Source organism: Dasypus novemcinctus, chromosome 5 (genome assembly GCF_030445035.2).
Source record: "Dasypus novemcinctus isolate mDasNov1 chromosome 5, mDasNov1.1.hap2, whole genome shotgun sequence".
Lineage (NCBI taxonomy): Eukaryota > Metazoa > Chordata > Mammalia > Cingulata > Dasypodidae > Dasypus > Dasypus novemcinctus.
This window is the reverse complement of record NC_080677.1, coordinates 155,742,995-155,768,959: the sequence shown is the minus strand read 5'-3', so window position 1 is coordinate 155,768,959 and position 25,965 is coordinate 155,742,995. Positions and strand designations below refer to the sequence as shown.

General features: G+C 37.7%; 1 protein-coding gene across 1 annotated transcript in view; it reads left to right on the top strand.

Moving 5' to 3' along the window:
• Positions 1-11,106, top strand: part of MTPAP (mitochondrial poly(A) polymerase) — a 48,107-nt gene extending 37,001 nt beyond the window's left edge. The window contains exons 7-9 of the mRNA XM_004455817.4: positions 5,336-5,428; positions 5,509-5,582; positions 8,697-11,106. Of these exons, the coding sequence (XP_004455874.2) occupies positions 5,336-5,428; positions 5,509-5,582; positions 8,697-9,059 (530 nt within the window). The 3' untranslated portion in view covers positions 9,060-11,106. The remainder of the gene's footprint in view (positions 1-5,335; positions 5,429-5,508; positions 5,583-8,696) is intronic.
• Positions 11,107-25,965: the final 14,859 nt, after the last annotated feature.

The following is a 25,965-nucleotide window of genomic DNA, read 5'->3' as shown; positions in this document are numbered from 1 at the left end:
CTCCAATACTGACATTAAACAGTATGTGGCTAATAATAAAAACAGTTTTAAACTGGGAAATACCAAAACCATCTCAGGACTCAGGGTTAATTAAATGGAATTCTTTAAGCTGCATCTTTCATTTTGACACACAAATGCGAAGACCTCAGCATAGAAGAGAGCTATTACTTTCTTCCCTTTGATCTGTAGCTCTGTGTGACCCCCTTGATATTTCCCGCTAAATTGGCTTAGACTTCTTTCGTGGAAGTCTGTGACATCAGGAAGGTGAAGAGTTAATAATAAGAACTACAGGAGCAGTTTATTAAGTGCTAACTCTGTACCAATCACTTGGCTAAGAAATTTATATGCATCATCTCATTCAGTCCTCCCAGCAAACCTTAAGAGATAGTAGTATTACTGTTTTCATTTTATAGGTGAAGAAACTGAGTCTTTCAGAGGTTGTTTACATTTTACAAGTCCACATAATTAGAAGAGCCTAGAGCTAGGATTTAAAGCCATGTACTTTCCAGAGCTTTTCTTTCTATTTCTTTTTTAACAGAAATGTAATACACATAGAAGTGATATTCATTTTTTTTTTTTTTATTTTATTTTTCTTTTGCATCACAAACTGAACACACACATGGAACCACCATCCAGACTGAGTAACAACTCCCAGCAGTTCAACCTGTTCTCCTTAACGTCACTATCCTTGGAGACTTGTAGTGTGTTCTAATCTAGACCGGTTGCCCTCTGTAGCACAATTGTCATCCTGGGCTCTACTTTCATTGTCATTTTGGTATTATTTTTGAAGGTCCTCCAAGTTAGACCTGTGTTGGATGTCCTGTATCATATGTTTTCCTTTTTCTTGGTTTGTACCCTCATTTTTGTGGAACATGTCCTCCAAGAGCTTTTTGCCCAAAAAAAAAAGAAAAATGAAGTAGAAGGTAAAGTTTTGAGACTTGTGTGTCTTAAAATGTCTCTTTAAAACTTTTAATAATTTGGTAGGACATATACTTCTAGGTTGGAAACGATTTTCTTCTGGAATGGAAGCCTTTGTAAGTGTTCTGAAATTCCATAAAGATGTGCTTTGTTTTCCTAATCCATTTTGCTGTTTATCTGGAAACTTGTATCCTTCAGATACAAGAAATTATCCTTAAATTTTTAATGTACTACCTTGTTTTCTTTCCTAATACAAGAACTGCTGTAATTCAGATATTGGAATGGAACCCTTGGATTGGTCATCTAATTTTCTTATCTATCCTGTTGATCTTTTGGGGGGATTTTCTCAGTTTTATCTTCCAACCTTTGTACTTCTCATTTCATGTTTTTTAATTGCTGGAAGCTCTTTTTGTTATTGAAATATTCCTTTTTTTTTGTGTTCTGCCATTATGTTGTGACTGCTGTGTCCTCTTACCTGTATCTCTTAAGGATTTTTTTTAAGTTTTCTTTGCCTGGGCTCTGTTTCTTCTAGTTTTTTCATTTTATATATATCAGACATTACCAGATGTCTGATAATCTCTGATTTTCTGTTCATGTTTGAGTTAGAAATTAAAAAGCTAATTTGAATCTCTGAGCTGCTGCTATGCACATATCAGAACCATTGTACTGGTCATCCAATTTTCTTATCTATTTTGTTCCTCTTTGGGGGAGATAGTCTCAGTTTCATCTTCCAGCCCTTGAGAGGGACTTGTTGACTAAACTTCATTGTGGGATAATTTAGCCCGGGCTGTTTTTTCGAGGAATGTAGGTTTCACTATCTCTAGGCCATTCCTCTTGGCTATGCAGGTTCCCTAAAAAGACTCATTCATTCTCTTTTTCTGGAGGAAAAGGCCTGCCTATTGGCGTTCAACTATGCCTTTGTTCACTTAAAGTAAGTGGTCCAAGCATTCCAGGCTCAGCTGTATATTATATCTCCCAGTCTAGAGGGCCTTTATTTTACAACCCTCTCCAAAGAATAAACCTTGTGTTTCCTGTCAGGGAAGAAGAGATCTGGGGAGCAAGCCTAAGTGTATCTTTAACCCTCGAGCTTCCAGTCATAACTGGTGCTTCCAGTCCTGAGCCTTTGGGAGTTCTTCAGTGGCTCTCTGCTTTTTTCTTGGCTTTTTAAAAAGAATTGATCTTATTATTTTACTGGCTTGGGGTTCACTGTTTTCAGGTCTCCTAAATCATTGCACTCATCCATCTGTTTAACTTAAGGAAAAAAGAAGTAGCTCCAGTCTCTTCTGTCCTCCCTGTGTTGAGGTTTTGTCATTTTGCTGTCATTTCAGTGGTGTTTTAGGAGGGAGTGAAAGTAGATGCTTGTGTTCATTCACCATCTTTACCCTGGAGCATATTCTTCCAACTAGGATACAGGCTGCCTCCCCTTTCAAAGAGACAAGTGTTATTATAACCTATTGATGGTGGTGGGAGGTAGTAGTAGTAGTAGTAGTAGGTCTACTACTTGTCTGTTAGTGTAACTGATCAGTAAAGTGTATTGCAGATGTACATGTGTTGAAGAATAGTATCTAAGTATGAGTTAACACTCTGGAGTTGGGTGAGCTATAAGGTAAAAAAGCCACTTTGAAGCACTTGGTATAACCCTGTTGAAGTCATGTAGACTCTTCTCATGATTATATCCTAGTACTTGAGAGGAAGTTGTTGAAGGTTTTCATTTTCAGAAATCACTCAAAGCTGGGTGGATTCGAAGGAAGCAGAAATGCAATTTGCCTAAACATCATAGCCTTATCTGACCCCACAATATTAAATAGTTAATTAGCCTGTAGGAATTAGTAGGGCAAAACTACTTACTGGCTTCTCTCATTTAAATACTACTAACTCATGGCATGTTAGGAAGTTTGGATCTGTTGGTTGTGATAATAGAAGCTGTATATACTTATTATATACTTTTCAGCTGACCCAGTTTAATTCCAGTAAACTCTTATAAAATTAGGATACGTAAAGGATTTTTTAAAAAGAAAAAAAATTATTTTCTTATGAACTCAGCTCATGCTGTTATGCTCATTATTCATGTCCCTATTGACTTTATGGTACTTATTAAAATTACACCCTGGCTGGCACAGTGTTGATTTCTGGTGTTTTGACCAGAAAGATTAGCCTAATTAATTAGACAGCGTATATTATCTCTACTGCAGCCCCCAGTGGTCCGTCAATACTAGCTGTTGCCAGTAGTGATCTCTGTGACAAATTATGAATATTTGAAGCACATTAGTTCCCTAAAAAGTGCAACAGAGTTTATCTGTCTGCGTGGTGACACAATCTGAAATTGTCATTAAGTTTCTATTATGAGTTAATAAAGGTGGTAAGGTGCTTGCTTGCTGTTTGCATTTCTGTGAATAAGTTGTTCAATGAATGTTATTTGTCATGTGTATTATGCAGAAAAGTAGTAATTGCTGTACCAATTCACACAGATCTGAAGCTTCGTAAAGGAAACCAAATTCAGTAAATATGTAACTGTAATTTTCATATAGCTACATGTGGCTCGTGGCTGTTGTGCTGGACTGTGTAAATGTTGTCTGGGGTAGTTATAGTAGAAAAATGAAAGAGCAAAAAGGAGGTGAAAGACTTGACAACCGAGCTCTTTGAACGCCTTAGGGGTTTTTGAAAAAACAAAGTTGGCCCCATCTTAAATTAGGGGATAATTATTCTTCTTCAAGTTAAAAAAAGCAACACTTATAGAGATAGTCCCAGTTTTATACCATTGTACAGTTCTAGATATAAAAGACATAACTAAGAGGGCATCTGTATGTGTGACTGGCACTATGCCACAAAAAAATATAAACTGTTAATCATTAAAATAGTAAAACACATGCCCAGTTCCCATAGCAGTAGGATTAAGTCTAACTGTATATAAGTCCTTCAGTATACTATACGTTGTATAGTAGAGCATATATAAAATTGGCTATTAAAATTAACATGTTAGAATCTAGAATAATTTTTGAAAGATTTATGTCGATAACTCAGGTCTTAATGAAAAATAACAAGAACAACAAAAAAGTTTGAGGGAACCTTGCTTTAAAAATTTCTCTCTGATAGAGGCATTCAAAATCAAATACCATCAGTCATTTAGATTTTTTACTGTGAACTGCTGTGAACTATTGTTATGAGCTAGCAGTAATGTTAGGACAGTGGGCCTTGGAGTACCAGACTGGGACAGGGAGTGGACAGCATGTGTATAATCAGAATACATGGAGTGAGTGGTAGAGGAGGGAGCTAAAGACAGGAGCACAGCTTGGAGTTATGAAATGTTTTCAGGGGAAGAGGATTTGGCTCAACTGATAGAGCGTCCCCCTACCACATGGGAGGTCCATCGTTCAAACCCAGGGCCTCCTGACTTGTGTGGAGCTGGCCCACGCGCAGTGCTGATGCGCGCAAGGAGTGCTGTGCCACATAGGGGTGGGTGTCCCCTGTGTAGGGGAACCTCATGCGCAAGGAGTGTGCCCCGTAAGGAGAGCTGCCCCGCGCGAAAAAAGTGCAGCCCGCCCAGGAGTGGCGCCGCACACACGGAGAGCTGACGCTGCAAGATGACGTGATGAAAAGAGACACAGATTCCCAGTGCCACTGACAAGAATACAAGCAGGCACAGAAGAACACACAGCGAATAAATAGAGAACAGACAACTGGGATGGGGGAAAGGGAAAAGAAAAAATAAAAAAAAATAAATGTTTTCAGGTAGGAAGTGGCTGTCGAGTCGATTTTTGAAATAGGTGTGGGAGTTTGCCTACATATTAAATGGTGGGTAGATTAGAATGGGTGAGGAATGTCAAGGTGACTATATATAGTCATCAATAATTAGGAAAATGATTGCTTCTAAAAATATACTCTTAGAAAAGGTGAGTTCCTGCATCCAGTGTGCTGTTAAATTCATTGTCCTGAATTCCAGTCATTCTGGAGTGTAGAATACTGCATTTTAGAAGTTACCTGAAGTTTTAAAAAAAACTCTTAGGGCATTCAGTTTGCGTTGTGGGTGAATGGTTGAATAAATGCATAAAGAAATGGTAAGAGTGGAAATGGAGATCTAAAATATGATTGATTCAAGGTGGTGAAAGATGGGATCTGCCTTCTTTTTCATTTATAATTAGGAAACTGATTAAAGATGTATGAGGAATCATTGGGTTGTTGATAAGACAGTGATCCTGATCTGCTAAAGTAAATGTAATATGGATTTCACTATATTGTAACTAGCCTCAGGTCTTTGTATATAAGATTTTTAACTCCTCTTAACTGAAAATATATAGAACACTGACAAATAATAGAACCCGTTAATCTAAAACTTTGATTTAAGTCATAGATTTCCTTTTCTGAAGGAGGAAATTTCTTTAAAATATAATGTGAAATATTTTTTATTTATGTGTTTAAGATACAGAAGATAAATGTATAATTGAAGGCCACAACTGTACATTTATTAGTGACTTGAATAGAATTAAACCTTCGGGAAACACAGAAACACTAGGTAAGTGTTTTCTTTTTCTTTTCCCTTTTTTGGATTGAAATAGAATTTCCTCTTATTTTCCTTGTTTTGTTTTCTTGCAGAATTACTACTGAAGGAATTTTTTGAGTATTTTGGAAATTTTGCCTATGAGAAAAATTCCATAAATATTCGACAGGTAAACAATTCCCTTTTTAATATTTGGTTATTAGGTACCTCATTTTCTATTGTACTGACAGTTTAATTTTCCAAACACAAATATTACTTCATTTAAATGCTACAGTAGTGGATACTAGTAAGGAAAATGATAACTATCAGACCTGTCTGACTATGCTAAGATCAGTCCTCTAATTACTTGGATACAACAGCCAGGTCTTCCAACGTTAGGTCACTTGCCCTTTTTGCTCTGCTATGGTACTTAGGTTTTCCCTTGTTGCTAACACCATGTGTTATTGTGAATGTGAACTATTTCTCCAAAGTTTTCTGGAAAACGTTTTGTATTCAGTTGTTCTTAAACTGGAATTGTGTTCCGATATAAGAAATTGGATTCAGGGTTTCAAAGATAGAGTTTAACGATTCCCTCATGAGGCGCCATTAGGAATAGCTTTATTTCAAGGGAGTGAATTTGTGATTTTGGTTCATCTGAGTAGCTGGGATGATAAAAATTTTTTCTAAAAATGAATAATCAGAACCATAGGCCATTTTGCATGAGTTGGGGACACTGTGGTGGCACTTTGGGTCTCTTTTGTGTAGCATTCGGTGATACAGTTTATTAGTCAGCCAAAGGGGTGCTGAAGTGAGATACCAGATGTCTGTTGGCTTTTATAAAGGGTGTTTATTTGGGGTGAAAGAATACAGTTAGAAGGACCTAAAGAGTCCAACTCAAGATACCCTAAGAGGTACTTCCTCACCCAGAGTCTGTTGCCACATGTTTAAGCCAGATGGTGGGTGACGTCTGTGAGGGTTCAACCTTCTTCCCTTTTAAGGCTCCGTGGGTCCAGCATCTTCTGATTTTAGCTACAGGCTGGCTTATGGCTTGTCTGTCTTCCCAGGACTTGTTTCTTTCCAGACTCAGCTGCTCTGTTCTTTCACAAGGTCAGCTGTAAACTCTCAGGCGAATGGCTCATTTCTCTTCCCGGGACCTCTTCATGTCTGTGGAGCTGTCTCTTTTCTTATCTGCTTCCATGTTCTTTACTGTCCATTTATATAGCCCACTAAGGGGGCGGCAACTTAACCCTGCATGCCCTAGTGACATGGTTGAATCAAAGCCCTCAACATAATAATCAGTCATTTTAGCTGAGTCTAATACAATCAAAGGGTATCACACCCAGAGGAACAGACTAGTTTCCATGTATAGTTTATATTTCTTTTTGAGTTCATAAATAATATCAAATTGCCACGCATGGTTACAAAGCTCACCAGATTGGCTTCATAAAATGTATCCTTAGATATTTTCTTGTCCTGTTCACTGTGTTCATTCTTCTCTAATCCTCATTCAGCTTATGGATACTTAGTTTAAAAAAAAAAGAAAAGAAAAAAAATGAGAGGAGGGACACAGAAGTCTCTGGAATACAGTCTAGAAGAAATGGTCATCAGACATACACAATCCTTTATCTTTTTTGTGCTTTTACCCCTAGGGTCAGAGAGGACAGATTGGTGGTACCAGGAGAGAAATTAGAGAATATGCAGGTGCTGCTTACACTGGAGAATCTTGACCATGGATTTATAATATTTAAGTAATATTTGTAATATCATTTGAAAGAGGAAAGGATTATGCAAGCTGATGGATGACTGCTGTTCATAATGTTTTTGTTTTCCCAGCTGCTATAACAAATACCACCCAGTGGGTTGACTTAAACAATGGGAATTTACTGGCTCAGTTTTGAGGCTAGGTGAAGTCCAAAATGGAGGTGACAGCAAGATGAGGATTTCGCCTCAAAGACTGGCATTCTGGGGTTGGCTGTTGGTGATCTTGGTCTTTAACTTTTCTGCCCCTTGGCCATGCACATCCCATGGCGGTGCTCTCTTTCTCCTCTGGTTTCTGATGACTTCTGGTTTCTTGCTCTTCCCATGGCTTCTCTCTCCTCCTCTTCCTCCACTAACAGGATTAATACCCATCCCCATTCATTTGAGCCACACCTTAACTAAGTAAGCTCATCAAAGGTCCTATTTACAACAGGTTCACACCCACAGGAGTGGATTATGATTAAGAACATGTTTTTCTGAGGTATAAAACTCTAAGCCACCACAATATGATGTATAGCTTCAGTTTTTTTTATTTATATGAGGATTTTTAAAAAATCAATTTTATTGGTACATATTAATAAAGCATACAGTTCATCCATAATGTACAATCTGTGGGTATTTGGTATAATCACATAGTTGTTCATTCATCACTTCAATAATTATTACAGCATTTTCATTATTTCAATAAAAATAAAAGACAAAAAAGTAAACAAGAAAATTCACCTCTCAATCTCCCTGTGTTTCCCCTGCTGTACATAGCTCCTACTTCTGACTCTTCTTGCCCAATTATTTTTTTATTCAATAGTTTCATTGAAATATATGCAAATACCATATGATCTAGCCAAAGTATATAATCAATGTCTTTTAGTACAATCACAATGTTGTGCTTTCATCACCATCTATGAGGGTATTGATTTAGTTGGCCAAGCCTTATTGTTGAATATTTAGGAATGTAGTAGAAAATTTTTATTTTTAAAAAATGTTTAATGAATAAGCTTTTGTGTCTTCTCTTTCTCATTTCATACTTGGGAGACATTATTCTCTATATTTAGTTTAAGTATTCTAATTTTGTGTGCTTCTAGTCCCAGTGACTTTTAGGTAATAGATATGTTTTTAACAAATATAAAAAATAAATGTATCTTCATCTTATTTTTTGCCATTCTTTGTTTACATTTTTGTTCCTCTCCAGCACTGTCCCATTAAATAAAAAGTGTTATGGTATTTTAAAATACTTCTATTGGTAGACTTAGTCCAGACACTTTTCCTCTGAGTGGTGATATCATCATCCATAGTTCATAAGCCTAATTTATTTTTCTTCAGAGAATACACATAAAAACTACAGTGTAAGGAAAAATCACTTGTAAGTGTACACACACGTGTATGCATGCATACATGCCCAGTGCCCTTAGGAAAGAAATTGTTTACCATGTAAAGTTAATGCTGGCATTTTACATGATTTTGGTCTTTTGTTAAATTAACCAAACTGTTCTTACATTTAAGCTGTTCATCTGTTTATATATTTATTCTTCTTTGTAATAATCTGTAGGGAAGGGAACAAAACAAACCCGAATCTTCTCCTCTACACATTCAGAATCCTTTTGAAACTTCTCTCAACATCAGCAAAAATGTAAATCAAAGCCAGCTGCAAAAATTTGTTGAACTGACCAGAGAAAGTGCTTGGATTTTGCAACAGGAAGGCAAAGATCGTCCTTCACCATCAAGTAATCAGCCCTGGGGCCTGGCCGCCCTTCTCCTACCACCTATAGCAAAGACTAAGGCTCTTGCCCAGAAGAAAAGGAAAAGACTTGTAAGTGAGAGAATTAAAAACTTGTTGGAAGCCGTGAGAACTAACAATACAGAAAATTCCACAGACCCCAATGAGGGGAAAAAAATTAGTACTAAGGCCTAATGGCTGCTCTTTTGCTTGAAGGATGGGTTTTATCATTTAAAGGGGTCTTCAGACGACCTGCAAGAACTGGTGTGACACTTTTCACAGATCCAAAACTTTCATCTAATGTCACGTTTCAGGATCTGCACATTGGCCTACTTCATTGGTTTGAAGTTCAGAGTCGCTTTCCTTTCCAAGTCAGCAATCAATCAGATGCCCAAGTCAGGTGCTTAATTAAAACTTCAGCAAGAAAGGGGTGAAATGGGATGGGACTGTAATTTAATTAAATAAACTATTCAAAGTGAGTGGTAAGAGTCCATTTTAGATCCTAACTATTTTTGTTGATTTCCACATTAAAAAGACTTCTCGTTTTGTACATATGTGAACAATGGATATATAATAAAACCTCAAAATTTTGCAGTACTCTTTCATATGTAATCTTGTGCTTATTCTTCAAGCGAGTTACTGTTACTTACACATTAGAACATATTGGTACTAGTTTCCATAGATGTTTATATTTTTAAAGGGTTTGAATGTGGGCACTTTGGTTACTGCATTCTAGATATTCTAAGCCTAATGGACAAAAATATTGATACCTTATATTTTCAAATATTTTCTAGCTACTTTGTTTTTAAAAGTAAAGCACCATTTCTACTAAAATGTAATATTCCTTATATTCCCTTGACTTTTCAATTGAAATTCCCTTCTCCTCAGAGAAAAGAGTTAAGTATTGAAATAATTTCCAGAACATTCCCTGTGGGACAACTCTGTGTTTAAGAAAGCAATATAGCATGGTGTTTGGAAACACAGACTTGAGCCCAATGGACTCTAGCAAGTTAGTTGTCTTGGGCCCCATTGGTTTCGTTTGTAGAGTAGGGATGATAACAGTGCCTTCTTCCCCACACTGGTGCAGACTGTGCGTGGTGCAGGCAGGAAAGCACCTGGCATCTTGTAATGGTTTGAAGCTGTATGTACCCCAGAAAAGTATGTACTTAATCTATTCCCATGGGTGTCAACCCATTGTAAATTGGATCTTTTGATGAGTAGGATCTTAAGATGTGACCCACCTCTTTCAGAGTGCCTCTTAATCCTCGGAGCCCAGGATAGCTGGCAGCTGGTCTTCAGGAAGAAGGTATAGTCTTGATGATGCCTTGATTTGGACATTTTTAGGGTCTCAGAACTGTAAGCTTGAAAGCTAATAAGTTCCCGTTGAGAATAGCCAACTCATTTTATGGTATCTGCTTTGAGCAGCTTAGCAAATCAGAATGTACATATAATGACACATCTCTATAATTATGGCTTTCCAGTGTTTTCTGTGATTATTGTTCTACTCAAAATTCAGATTTAGAATTTGTACTGGTTTTAAGTCTCCCATCCAAATTTTAGGTCAGAAACTAAAATGGGCTCTCTGTTTGGGGTATTTTGAGAGATTCACTAATAAAACTAGTATGGAACAAAGTCAGTTTTGTGCCACTTAACTGCAATAGTTGATTTCACATCTGAAAACAATAAACAGATATCCATGTTCTTTTATACAGGCAGTGTCTTAAATTCAAAGCCATTTGTATTTTTAAAATTTAATTAGGTTATTCTGTGGGTCTAGCTATCTGTATTAAGGATTAAAATGGGGTTTTAAAAAGCATAACTATTGAATGTTTGCTAAATGAAATGTTCTTTTTTTTCCTGTTGACAGATATTTGGACATTTTTCTTTATTACATGGTGTTAAGTCCAAATGGGTCATTTCAGCACATAAAGTTGTGTATGTGTTAGCATTTTCTTTTCTTGTAATTTGTAGGACAACTTTGACTTTGTAGGTCTTACTTTTCAGAATGTGGAGATTTAATCGTCATGAATTTTAACATACAATGATCTTATTTTTTAATGTGCAGTTTAAGTTCTAGTTAGATGACTATAGACTGTGAATGTAATGTTTTTTCTTAAGTTCGGTGTATCAACTCCCAAATTTCTTACATGCAAATTTTATTACATTATAGGAGTTATCAGCAATTATTTGTTATTGTCATTTCTTGGTAAATTGCAACAATAAAAAAAATTTTTTTGGTGTTTCCCTTTTCCAGATATTATTGGACTTTCATTCTATTGCTTTCACCTACACTGATTTTTATTCAGTTTGTGAAAGTAATTTTGATATGAAAATACCTGTGTCAGACTGATTTCAGGTGTCTATCATTCCAAGTTTTATAGCCCGCTAGTACAATTCCTGGTATTATTACCTATCTTTAGGAAGTGATAGCTTTGGCCAGAGACGTTCCAGGAAAAGAATGTTTGCTCTTCTTCACAAACCTTCAATGATCAGAAAGGAGAAGAGAAAATTAGGACACTTGAAGTGGGACTTTCTTCCTGTTCTCATTTACTTCTTGCTTTCATTCCTTTTGTTCTAGAGCTAAAGTCAGGTGAGACAGAATTACATTGTTCAAAGACTTTTGGCCTAGAAATTCCTTGGCCTTAGGAGTCCACTCCTATTCAACTCCTTATGGCCTGATGGTGCCAGAGTAGAGCAGAGCTACATTTACATCTATCATTTAAGCAAACACAGTGAACATCTGCAGCAGAGACAGCAGAAGGACCATCCAAGAAGCCCTAGCTTGTCCAAATAAAAATGTCTGCTTTCCACAGTTTGGCATCAAATTGGTGAGTAGCTGTCATCACATCTGGGTTCAGTCCCTTCAGTAAAAACAGTGTAGGAGTGGGACATGCAAAATACTATATAAGGAAGAAACCATTTCTGGTTGGAATGATCAGAAAAGGCTTCGTTAAATAGGGTACGGTGTGTCTTGAAGGGAAAAGGGAACAGCTTTCATAGGAGTCAGGAAAGAGGCAATCATGTTTGGACATTGGAAGTCCAGACTGGTGAGAAAGAGTCAAGTTAGAGCAAGATTGTGAAGACCTGGCTATGAGAAACCAAGGAAGCTGAATATATTTTCAGTGATAAACCATTGAAGGATTTTGTGCAAGGAAACCATCAAAGTTAAAGCCATGTTTTTAGAGGATTAAACTGGTAATACCACATTAATTTAGATCTCTGCTTTTTAAGCATGTTTCACTACCATAGGTTCCCACTGTAAAATTTCCACAAAGGTCTGGAAGCTGATTCTTACATACCTCAGAAGAGTCTTCCTTCTTAACATTTAATAAGGAAGGAAAGTTTAGGTAATTTAAAGCTATGAACAGGAAATATCAGGTCATGACTTGTATATTATTTTATGTGAGATTTTATTAATGAGGACTTTTTTTTACAGTATATACTTGGAAAGGATTAAAACATGACTAAAAATCACTTTTTGCTTTGAGATGATGTTGGAAATAATTTTAAATGCTTGAAAAGCTTATTTTGGTTTCCATGCTGAGTTCAATTACTTGAAGATAACAGATTCCAAAGAATATAAACATTACAACTTTCCTCTGGAATTCCCATGGAGCAACTCCCAGAAAATGTCTATTTGGATGGAATCTTTAATCTGTAATATCTATGATACAGGATATATAAAATCCCATCAAACTAGTAGGAAATATGCTTCATATTTTAAATGTGATTCCTCATGTTTATGTTATATATGTGTGCACGCACACATGCAATTTTTCACCCACAGTTAAATATTCAATGGAGTCAAAGCTAGATTTAAGGTATTCACTTTTTCTGTCTACTCTCATATGGATACATGTAAGCATTGTTTTCGCAGCAAACGTCTGAGCTTTTAGAATTTAGCGCGGAGACATTTTAAAGACAGTATTGGAAAGATAATAGCATAAAGTTGTAAATATTATTAACACTATGATGAATATATAGTCTAGTAAAATACCTAATTTGGCCAAATCTAAATGAAAAATATTGTAGATTATTTTTTGTCTGGGTTTATTTTAAAATCTGGCACATTGAAAACATGCTACAGAAGGGTAGAGGGATTGAGAGGTGAATGTTAAAGGGTGGAGTTTTTCTTTTTGGAGTAATGAAATTGTTATAAAATTCTTTGTGATAATGAATGCACAGCATTGCGACTATACTGAAAGCAATTGACTATACTTTGGATAGGTTGTATGGTATGTGAATATATCTCAGTAAAACTGCTTTAAAAACCGTACTATTATGGATACTCTCAAATGGAGCGAATTAATGAAAAATTATAAATTAAGTACATTATATTCTGTGTCACTCAAATATTTTAACAAGCTTAAGTTGTTAGGTAGAATGAAGCTTTTCCTATTATAAAGTTACTGATACTTTGCATCAGCACCCCTTTGGCTGACTAATACAGATTAACCTTTTCCTAATTATATTTGCACATGGGCTTGGTAAGTAGAGTGAAATAGCATTTTAACTTGTTCAATCTAATTCTACATTGTCTTAAAAATTGATGGTGAAGCAAAAGGTGGATTATGAAGCTGGCCGAACGTCTTGCAAGGTGATTTGAAACTCAAAGCCAGATTTATTTTTCGTGACTCCATCTAAAATGTGTATTGTTACTCTCTAAATGTGCATATCAATATAAAACTAGCACAAGCTCCTCCTTATTGCTTTCCTTCCTTAGCAGTTAGGCTTGGTGATATAGACGGGCTCTTTGTTCATGATCTATGTATGTTAACTTGCTTTCTCTGGATTCTCTAACTGAACCTGCATTAAATGTCTTTGGGATTTCCTAACTTGATTACTGGTTATAAAGTTCAGATATTAATATTAAGTAGTGTTCTTCAGCTTTAAATAGTTATTTGATTTTTTTAGAAAAGAAAATGATGCCACCTTTTGCATATTTTTATATTTAATCTGTTTTTGTTTTTAAAGGAGAAACTATACTTAGAATAACGGGGAAGAGTAACACTTCAGTTATCTGCTTGTTAAGAAGTAAGACAGGTTCAAATAAACACATTTTTCAGGTAACATTGATTTCTGGGGTCTTGTTGTTATCTCTGGGCAGATGACTGCCAAATCATTATCTCAGTCTCACCTGCTAGGACTCAGGACTCGTCTTCTTTGTGCACAGGACTTTGTGTTTTAATTTCCACTCTTTACCTTCAGTTCAACCTGTGTTAAATTGATTGTTTTCTTTCTTCCTTTTGAAAACTCCATAGTTTGCCTGTTTCTGTTGTTAGTGTGGTTATTCTCTGCCACATAGCTTAAACTTGGATTATTTTAGTTGTTTTTTTTTTTCTTTTCATTAATTTTTTTCTATTTCTGTTGTCATTAGCTTAGTTTCAGATCCTTATAACCTCTTTCCTAACTTGATGTAATCATCTATTATCCAGTTTTCTAGCTTGGTTTTTTTCTCTCTTCTGTCTCCATTGTAAACCATCCATTTTCAAAGGACTGGGATTCAGTCAAGTATGCTTTCTGGTATATCAACTTTAAACTATATCTTTTTGTTTGCTCGTGGTTTAAAATATCTTGGAATTTTACAGAGATTTGAGGTCATTCTAAATATTAGTAAACATTTGGTTGTAGATATATATAGAAAATACTGATTAAAGAATTATGATTGATAAATAGTATAGCATTTTTCTGTTAATAGTACAGCATGTTCCTAAAGACATTAATTCTGTTTATAAACTCCACTGGCTTCTTGAAGCTTTCAAAGTTCTCTAATAATGACAATCCCAAAATAACTGGTGTAATGGAGAGTCATTCCTCCATTAAACATTTACCCAAGGCTTGCTCTATACCAGACACTGTAAATCAAACTCAGCCATTTACCAAGATAATAAAGGTTTGAATAAGTGGAAAAGTTATTTTTGTTCTTGAGTAGAAAACCTTAATATAAGCATAACAGTTCTGCCTACATATATATATTTATTGATGCGATGCAGTCACAATTAAAATCCTTTAAAAGGACACCCAGAAAGAACTGACAGAAACATCTCTCCCAAAGCTCAAGAAACTCCAAACAGGAAAAACCCAAATAGACCCAGGCCACAGCATATTAAAGTCTGTCTAATGCCAACATAAAGAGAAAATTCTGAAAGCCACAAGAGAGAAGCAAGATGTCATGTAATCTTCAATAAAATTAAATGCTAATTTCTCAACAGACACCATGGAAGCAAGAGGGCAGTGGGATGACATATTTAGAGAGCTGAAAGCAAAAGTGTGCCACCCAAGTATTCTTTATCTAGCAAAATTGTCTTTTAAAAATAAGGGAGATAAAAAGTCATTACCAGATAAACAAAACTTGAGGGAGTTTGTCACCCTACACCAACGCTACAAGGGAAGTTAAGTTCTGCAGATTGTAAGGAAAGGACAATAGACTATAGATCAAAGCTGCATGAAAAAATAAAGATCTTCAGGGAGGGCAAAGACACTGGTAAATATAAATGCCAATGCTATTGTATTTTTGGTTTGTAACTCCATTTTTTATTTCCTGTAGGATATAAAAGGCAAATGCATAAAATGTAATGATATATCAGTGGTTTTGGGGTCATAATGTATGAATTTGTAATTTCTGACAAGAGCTACATAGTAGTGGAGGGAATGGAGGGATTTAGGACCTGGTTTGTATATACTATTGAAGTTAAGTTGGTATCAAAGCAAATGAGATTGTTACAGATTTAGAATGTTAAATATAAGCACCATGACAACTGCAAAGAAAATACTGTAGAATATGCAAGCTCATAGAGACAGAAATTAAGAATACAGGTGAGGGACAGTAGGAATGGGGAGTTAATGCATGATGGGTTTAGCATTTCTGTTTGGGGAAATGGGAAAGTATTAGTAATGGAAGGTGATGATATTACCACAACATTATGAATGTGATTTGTCCCATTGAATGGTAAGCTTGGGTGTGGTTGAGATAGGAAAGTTCATGTTATATATACGTTCCCACAATTTAAAAAAAGGAAGAAAGGAAGAGCAACTAAAGAGACAATAACAATTAAGTACAATACTTAATGTAGTGAGGGAGGAGAAAGTGCTCAGAGGGATATTATTGGGACATATGAAAAAATTGGAATATAGACTGAAAGCTTTGTATCTATGTTAAAATTCTTGAACTTGATAAATTCCCTTAAGGTGGTTTATATAAGTGAATATTCTTGTTTTTAGGAAATGTACATGGCAGTATTAAGGGTTCAAGGAGCATGATGTATATAACCTATACTCAAGTGTTCAGAAATGGATTGATAAATAGGTTGAAAGAAAGAGGGAAGGAAGGAGAGAGGGGAAATGTGGCAAAATACTAAAATTGATGGATCTGGGTATTGGGGAAGAGGGTGTCAGGATATGTTGGAGTTCTGTGTGTGGAGTTTGTATTATTTTTGTAAGTAAGTTTGAAAGTATTTCAAAATGTAAAACTTTTAAAAATCCTGTATGAATTTAAAAAAATTTGATGAAAGTGTACCTGAAATATATTTGGGAAGAGTAAGCATAGGAGAATAGGTAGAAGGCAACATAAACATAATTAGAATAACTTTTTAAAATTTGAGACAAACAAATAATAAGGTAAATAGAACAGAATGCTACAGGTTCAGGATAAAACAAATCATTGGAACAGTATAGATAATCCAGAAATATTCTCAAAATATATATGGGGATTTAGTAATGTGATAATGACAGCATTTCAAATTAGTAGAAAGATGGATTGTTCAATACATTTTGTTTGGAAAACTGGTAACTAATGGAAGAAATGAAAGTTTGAATCTGACCTAATTCTTCTAATATAAGTTTCAGATGAATCAGAACTTAAATGTAGAGGGGAAAAATGAAATCATAAAATATTGAAATAAATCATGACAAATATTTAACTTAGAGTCAGGAAGAGCTTAAGTATGACATGCATGTCTAAAATAAAATATTGGTAAATTTGACTACTGTAAAATGGAAAGCTATGCCACAAAACAACCATAAAGATAAAACTAGAAAATTTCGAATAACAATGAAAAGGAGCTAATTTTTCTAATATATAATGAGCTCTTATAAATCAATAGGCAACAAAGACATCACATAGAAGAAATTAAAGTGAAAAAAGAAACAGTAAAATTGATCAATCTTACCAATAATTATTTAAAACTTTATTATGAAGGAATTTGAATAGACAAAGTTGAATTGAAAAGTATAGTGAAGTTGCATAAATCCATCACCCCTTTCAACTATTAACAAACTGTCTTTCATTAACAACCTCATTTATTTACCTCTTCTGCATTATTTGTAGCAAATTCCAGTCATTCTCCCATTTCATCTGTGAATGTCAGTTTCTTTATAAGAATTTTTTTTCCCTAACATAATCACAAAACTATTATCATATCTAAATGGAACAAATAATACCAATGATTCTTTAATATCATATTCAATGAGTGTTTAAGTGTCCAGTTGTCATATGGATATCACATTTTCTTTTCCCCAAAGTGTGGGCTCCCAAGTCCATATGTTGATTGCTATATATATATATTTTTAAAGATTTATTTCTTTCTCTCCCCTTGTCTCCCCTCCCCGCCCCTCGTTGTCTGCTCTTTGTGTCCATTTGCTGTGTGTTCTTCTGTGTCCACTTGCATTCTTGTTGGCCACACCAGGACTCTGTGTCTCTTTTTGTTGCGTCATCTTGCTGCGTCAGCTCTCCCTGTGTGCAGTGCCACTCCTGGGCAGGCTGCACTTTTTTTGTGCAGGGCAGCTCTCCTTATGTGGTGCACTCCTTGTGCGTGGGGCTCCCCTATGTGGGGAACACCCCTGTGGCACAGCACTCCTTACGTCCATCAGCACTGCACATGGGCCAGCTTATCACACGGGTCAGGAAGCCCTGGGTTTGAACCCTGGACCTCCTATATGGTAGGTGGATGCTCTATCAGTTGAGTCAAATCCGCTTCCCAATATACTTCCTAAGTCTCTGAATCTTTAGGTTTCTGCTGCATCTCTTTCCCCCTTGCAATTTATTGAAGATAATGAGATTTTCTTTTTCTTTTTTATATTTATTTTATTTCTCCCCCTGGCCCAAGTTGTCTGTTCTCTATGTCTATTTGCTGCGTGTTCTTCTTTGTCTGCTTCTGTTGTTGTCAGCGGCACGGGAATCTGTGTTTTCTTTTTGTTGAGTCATCTTGTTGTGTCAGCTCTCTATGTGTGCGGTGCCATTCTTGGGCAGGCTGAACTTCCTTTCACGCTGGGCAGCTCTCCTTATGGGACGCACTGCTTGCCTGTGGGGCTCCCTTACGTGGGGACACCCCTGCATGGCACAGCACTCCTTGCGCGCATCAGCACTGCACATGGGCCAGCTCCACACTGGTCAAGGAGGCCCGGGGTCTGAACTGTGGACTTCCCATGTGGTAGGCGGACGCCCTAACCACTGGGCCAAGTCCGCTTCCCTAGATTTTCTTACGGAGTTTCCCATAATATTGATTGTGCTGGTTGTGCCCACACATGAATATACGCTGTGAAGTTTACATTATTTAATGATTTTAAAATATATTTTATCTGTTTTAAGATGTTCTCACCATTTCTTTTCAAATATTGCTTTGACTCCACTCTCCTTTATTCCTTCTAGGATTCTAGATACATTTGTTAGATCTGTTTTCAGTCCCTGTTGACTTTTATAATTTTTCCTGAATTTTGTGTCCTGTTTCCCTGCATTGTAGATATTTTCTTCTGACCTATATTCCAGTTTAATAGTTTTTTATTCATCTGTGTCTTCATTTTTAAAATCCATTCATTGAATTCTTAATTTCAGGTGTATTTTCACTTCTAGAGTTTCCATTTGGTACCTTAAAAAAATTTTTTTTTTCAAATTCTCTGTCCAAATTCTCAGTCTTGTCTTTGATTTCCTCCTCTTAAGTATTGTTATTTTAAAGTCTGTCTGGGGAAGCAGACTTGGCCCAATGGATAGGGTGTCTGCCTACCACATGGGAGGTCCACGGTTCAAACCCCGGGCCTCCTTGACCCGTGTGGAGCTGGCCCATGCACAGTGCTGATGTGCGTGGGGAGTGCACCCCGTAAGGAGAGCCACCTAGCGTGAAAGAAAGTGCAGCCTCCCCAGGAGTGATGCTGCACACATGGAGAGCTGACACAGCAAGATGACGCAACAAAAAGAAACAGATTCCCGGTGCCACTGATAAGGATAGAAGCGGTCACAGAAGAACACACAGCGAATGGACATAGAGAGCAGACAACTGGGATGGGGGGGTGGGGGGAAGGAAGGGGAGAGAAATTTTAAAAAATCTTTAAAAAATAAAATCTGATAACTTGATTATCTAGTTCCCCACTGAGTCTGTTTCTGTTCTTCATGAGGACTTCTCTCCTAATATGGTGGTTAGTGGTGGTGATTTTGTGTATTTTATATATTGGCACTGTATGTGAAAAATGTAGAGGCTATTTGAGAAAAGATTATGTTACCAATTCATTTTTGCTTTTGGAAGTTGAGTTAGGGGCTCTTGTGATTCTGGATCACCTTAATCCATAAGGGCTTGAGATTTTGAAGTTGGAATCAGTTCCAAATGCATGTTCATTTTTATTCCTAGAATGTTGCCCTGTAGTGTGTGTGGGTGATCCCAGTCCAAAGCCAGGAGCATTTATTTTGGCCCCTTCTCCTTGGGTTAAACTCCAGTTTTTCAAATTGGAGTTTAGGGTCTTTATAAAGCTCTGCTCATCTCTGGGCCACCCTTTGGTTAATAGATGGCCATAGGGAAAAAAGAAGCCCCCAGTGGTAGTTTCTCCTCTATAAGTTTGCTTCTCCACAGTCTTGGTCCTATAATTTTTCACTGTCTTGTTAGCATTCTGATGCTTTCAAGCAAATGTTTTGTTTTGCCCTGCTCTTTAGTTGTTTTCAGTGCAAGAGTTGGTGTATATAACCTAGTCTGCTGTTACTGGAAACTGTTGAGCTCGTTTTGATTCCAGCTTCTGATCTCCCCTCCCTTTTTTTTTTTTTTTTTTTTTTTAAATCGTATAGGAATGTGTACTATTCATTTCGTTTGCTTTCTTGTAAGGAGCTTTTAAACGATGCCCTGCTGGCCCACATTTAAGTTGAATTGGGCTTTGGATGACCATGAAAGAACACCTGCTTGGAATGAATGCCTAATTCACCACTAAGGAAAGCAGGGTACTGCAAATGTTGGCCTCTGCTCTGCTCTGGCTCAGAAATCAGAAACTGCCAGCTTTTATTTCTGGATTGTGATTTCCTCGTAGAGGATTTATTACATGCCAGTTCATAGTTTAAATTTATACCATGTGTGAATTTGAGTACAAAGTGCCTAAATAAGAATGAGGAAAATACCTTCTTTTCCCAATCATAGCAAGACACCTCAAACACTATGAAATACAATTTTTCTTCCAATTTTCCAAAATATCTATGTCTGGGCTAAGACCAAATATGAAGCCTTTTAGGTCAAAATGCTTCTTAAAAATCTTGAGTTAAGAAAGAATTTTAAAGTTGTCTTGTTTATACTTTATGCATATGTTATCAGTATGCCATATTCATGAACAAAAAACTTTGGTGCACATGCATTTTTAGGTAGGTGAAATAATAATTTAGTGCTTTAATATTATGTCAGTTATTTCTATAATGCCTATGTCATGTAATATTTGTAGTTACCCAGCTATCTTATCAGCCACCATTTGTTTAGGTGATGAAAAAGTAACAGTTAAAAATAGCAGTTATTTTGAGTGAGTTTTTAATTTGTATTTACATATTTTAGCATTACTGTATTACCAGTGGTTTTTTTGTTTTATTTTGCTTTTTTGTTTTTTGCCATCATATTAGCCTGTAACACACATAGTTCAACCTTTACACCTGACATCATGTATTTACTTGTGCTGAACAATTCTTCCTGTTCTAGGTACAGTTTTTAATTTTTCTGGAGCAATTTGTGTTAGTTTCTAGCACCTAACCTTCCATACTTGCACTAACAGAAAGTTCTCTTTAATTTTTCTGCAGCAATGTTTAAGAGAAGAACTAGAACACATACTTAACAGACAAATAGACATGTATTCTATATGTTGTGATATCCATATATAGGAAGCAGACTCAACTATATATCCACAACCAAAAATAGGTTCTGTCGTTTTCAACTATGAAAATGTAAGTGTTTAGTCTTTGGATTTTAGAGATAAAGCTAACCCTGGCTAAGGGGAAGTCATAAGCAATGGCCTGGCTGAGGAACAGTCATGGACTTTGCTCAAGACTTAACAATTAGAGCCATTTGGTGACATGTAAAGGAAGACAAGGCTTAGAAGATAAGTTGGCAAGGGAAAAGAGGGCCCCGGTGCCAAGCTGAAGAGCTCCTGGTTCTGAAACCAAATATGGTGGAGGACAAGGAGTAGCAGGGGAATCCAGGGACTCAGAAAAAGAACATTTAACAGCTTTATTGATTCATTAGGGGGAAAATGAAAGCTATAGTATAACCTGCACCTTTCCCCCTGGGCTAACTCCACAAATTAAGGCGAGATACTGTTTTTCCTCAAAGTTCCAGGCTAACTGCAATGATTTCTCCAGAAATAAGATTTAATGTCCCCATTTTAGGAGAATGAGTCAGAATGTTTGCTGCACTTGGTGACTCTGCCCATCAGGACAAGCCCCTGAGTCTTGTACCTGTATCTGAGAAGAGGAATGCGGGTGGGGGGTGTGACTCCATTAATTGTTGAAATTTAACTTGTATAACTTGCATTAATGGTATTTTAATAAAACAGCAGCAGTGGCTGGCCCCACAGAGTAGGTCCTGTTACTCCTACAGAGATGCAGCCATGAGGTCGTGGGCACTAGAGAGGTGTCCCTTTGAAATTATTAAACCCTGAACAAATGAACATTTAGATCTCAGGAGCACTGCACAATGACCCTGATGTTCCAGAGGCAGCCAGAGGTGAATGGACCTCTTGGCACTGAGCAACCCAGGCAGTTGACTGTGGCAGCAGAGGGTGCCCTCTCTGGAATCTCCTGTGCCAATTTCTGTCTCTGAGATGATGTCTAGAACCTTTGAGGCGGGGCACCTAGCCATCCTGCAGTTGAGATTATCAGGGGTTTTGCAGCCAATATAAACCTGCTTCTGGGTCTGTGGAAGTGGTTCCAAAAGCTCCAGAATAGGTATTTTCTTCATGATTCCAGATTCTGCAAGGGCTGCCCCAAATTCTGCAGCTCTGGGAGAGGGCGAGCATGTTCATGTGTGTGGGTGTATATGTCTGGAGTGAGTTCTCCACAAGGGCTGTTAATTTAGGGACTCTTGACATTACTGCCCCAGATTGGCAGAGTTGGCAGCTGCCTTTCCCTGACAGTCTTGATGTTGACCACGACTGCCCTGGGGGAGAGGATGATGGGTCTGTAACTCGTGCCTGCTGGCCGGCTGAGCTGAGCTGCTGCGGGTACTGGAACGTGGGCGGATAGGCCTGTAGTATCTGTGGCTGCCATTGCTGGTAAGTGGGTTGGTAGGCCTGCAGCATCTGCCTCTGCTGCCCTCACTGGCCAGGCTGCGGTATCTGCAGCTGCTGCAAATACTGGAACATGGGGAGATAGGCCTGCAGCGTCTGTGACTGCTGCCCTCCTAGGGCAGGCTGCTCCTGCTGCCACTGCTGGGACGTGGGCAGATAGACCTGCAGGGTCTGCCCTTGCTGCTCGCCCTGGCCAGGTGTTGGTCCTGGGATGAAACATGTTGAATTATCATCCTGAGACCCTGATCTAAGGCATCTGCCAGTTAGGAAAATGTCCAAGCAGCCAATGGAGCAGCCTTCACATTGCTGACTGGATCTCAGGTCGAGAAGTATCTCCTGGGGAATCCTTGGGTGTTTGGATTTTAGAAAACTTTGTAGAATGCCTTGTCAATAGATGTTCCCATTCAGGACATTCAGCAACAATCACTGCAAGAGTCTGTGGTCAAGTAGCTGGGACAGCCCTATGTCTTCCCTGTGGGAATCAGCCAGTCACCTCAGAGGAGCCTATCTTGGGGCAGGTTTTGTTCCCAATTTCCCCGTTTCCAAGACTTTTCACTGGGAGAAAATGCTGAAGGTAGGGAGTTGTTGGAGGCTATAGTTGGGTAGGTGGGCTGCCAGTGGAAAATGGTGAACTGCGCAAAGCCAAAGACGGTCCCAAGCTTGCCCTGGACTTCACAGATGGACTCAGGGTCATGTTCATCCTCCTACTTCAGGGTTCTTGCCCAGGAGCATCTAATACCCTCCTAGCAGGGCAGAGGGTAGCAAGCTTGTCATTAGGGAACCACAGGACAGGTTTTCTTGTCCTTGGTCCTGGCTCTGTCCCCAGGAGGCCATTGCTTCTTTCCTTGCCTGTGTCCAGATCTTCAGTCCAGGGCCAGGCAGAGGTGATGCTACAGGTCTCTTGGGGGTTGCTGTCGCCTTGCCTCCCATTCACTGTTTGCAGGGCCTTTTCTGCCGCCCCCTTGACTCATCTAAAGAGTTTTATTAAAAATTGAACTTCCAGAGATGATTCTCATGTATTTTGAAGATTAAGAACTACTCTTGGATGGCAATTAGCCAGACCCCACACATAAGCCAATATAACTATACGCCCCTGCAGCCACAGTGTGAGGCAGGGCAGAAATTTCTCCCAGTAAATAAGGCTTTTAGTGAAGCACCATCTCCTTCCCTCCCTCACACCAACTTCTATTTCCAGTGACTTTAATTCAAGTCTTCAAAAATGTAGTAAAATCTGTTTGAAAACTAAAATCTGTTGTTTTCATCTATTGCTCTGAATAAAGTCCATGCTTCAGACTTCTTTTTTTTTTTTTTAAAGATTTATTTATTTATTCCGCTCCCCCCCCCCCCCCCCCCGCCCGGTTGTCTCTTCTCTGTGTCTTTTTGCTGCGTCTTCTTTGTCCGCTTCTGTTGTTGTGAGAGGCACGGGAATCTGTTTCTTTTTGTTGTGTCATCTTGTGTCAGCTCTCCGTGTGTGCGGCGCCATTCCTGGGCAGCTCTCCTTACGGGGCGCACTCCTTGCACATGGGGCTCCCCTACGCGGGGAACACCCCTGTGTGGCACGGCACTCCTTGCACACATCAGCACTGCACATGGACCAGCTCCACACAGGTCAAGGAGGCCCGGGGTTTGAACCATGGACCTCCCATGTGGTAGACGGACGCCCTAACCACTGGGCCAAGTCCGCCGCCGCTTCAGACTTCTTGATGCTTCAGGATGAAAGTAGTATCAAGCAATATTTGAATTTAAATGTGCTTTTAAATGTTTCTTAATTCTAAAGACCTTTGTAGTTTTCATTCCCTAAGCATTATTAGCTATATTTGATCTAGATAAATACTTTTTTAAAAAGATACTTAGATTACATAAATGTTACATATAAAAATTTGACTATAATTAAATATGTGTAATATCATGCTAGAATAAATTTTATTCATAGATTAATAAAATATGTACAGCATGATTTAGAGAAAATATTTTAGGCCATTAAATTTAGTTATATAAGCTACAGTCTGTTTTAAATTCTGTTCAACTACAATCTGTTTTGCTTTAAAAAGAAAAGTAAAATTATACTGGGAAATCTAGAGTATTTGTTTTCCAAGAGCTTCAAAAGCCTACTCAACCACGTATTTAGGAAAATTCTGAAATATGTTTTAGCCTTTCAACTTAATGACAGCTGTTATCATTGTCTGATTTCCTTAGCTGTACTTAAAAACACTTCGGAATACTCTAGTATTTGATAATTACATGCTTCTTAAAGTATCTCCTTGTTTCAAATGTATTCATTTCTCTGATACAGAACAAGCTCAGTGCCTGGCACATATTTAGTCATCAATAAAGATTACTTTCTTTCCCTTCCCCTCAACATTTATTCTTAGTCCATGATTTTAAAGGTGTTAAGAAATAAAAATTGTACCAAGAAAAATTTCAGTATTTCAGTCCAGCTTTCATTCTAAATCTTTAGACTTTTTCTAAAAGGAAGATTTAAAATTAGTGCATGATATGATACAGAATTCTGTGATGACCCCTGAGAGTCCCACCTCCTAGAGTACATGTCCTGGGTAATCCCCTCCCTTGAGTGTAATAAGGACCTGTGAGTATGATGACATAGATACCCTTGACTAGGTTACATTATATGGCACAGATGATGGTATAATTATTCCTGTCATTAGTTACATGTTAGAAGACATTTTTTTAGCAATCTGGGGAGAGAAATTCCTGCTGGCTTTGAACAAGTAAGCTGCCAAATTGTGGGAAGGACATGTGGCAAGGACCTGAGGGCAGCCTCTAAGGAGCCGAGAGCATACCTCACCAACAGCCAGCAAGAATGGGGACCTCAGAACTCCAGCCAGAAGGAGACTTTGAGATAAATGTGTGAACTTGGAAGAGGACCCTGAGCCTCAGATGAGGACATACCTCGCCTGCATATGTGGGGTTTTTTTCTTTATTTTTAAAGAAGTTTTCAATTACATAAAAGTTACATTGAAAATATAGGGGATTCTCATATACCCCAGCCCCCCCCCACACACACATACTTTACCCTATTAACATCTTTCATTAGTGTGGTACATTTGTTATAATTGATGAACACATATTGAAGCATTGCTACTAACCATGGTCTATAGTTTACATTATGTTTACACTTTGCACCACACAATTTTATAGGTTTTGACAAAATGTATAAAGGCCTGTATCTATCATTGCGGTATCATGCAGAACAATTCTATTGTCCCAGTAATGCCCCACTTTATACAATTTTTTCCTCTCTCCCCCCTCAGAACCTCTGGTGACCACTCTCTTTATATTAATGTTACTAGTTCTTCATTGCTAGAATAATAATAACTCAACTGTGGTCCACAGTTGCATATCCCCCTTATGTTTATTCATTCCTCAATCTTGAGGATTTTGGAATGGTGATTCCTGCTTTGCTTCTGATTGAGAGGGAGCTTAGATCCCATGGGGCGGATGGATACAACTGCCTTGCTTGCAGTTGTAGATTCTGTCTTTTGGGATGGACATTGTCCATCATTCTTTTTTTAGTTGTCCTGGGTGAGTCCGATGAACTGGAAAGTAGGCATTGACTGCAATTCTGCTG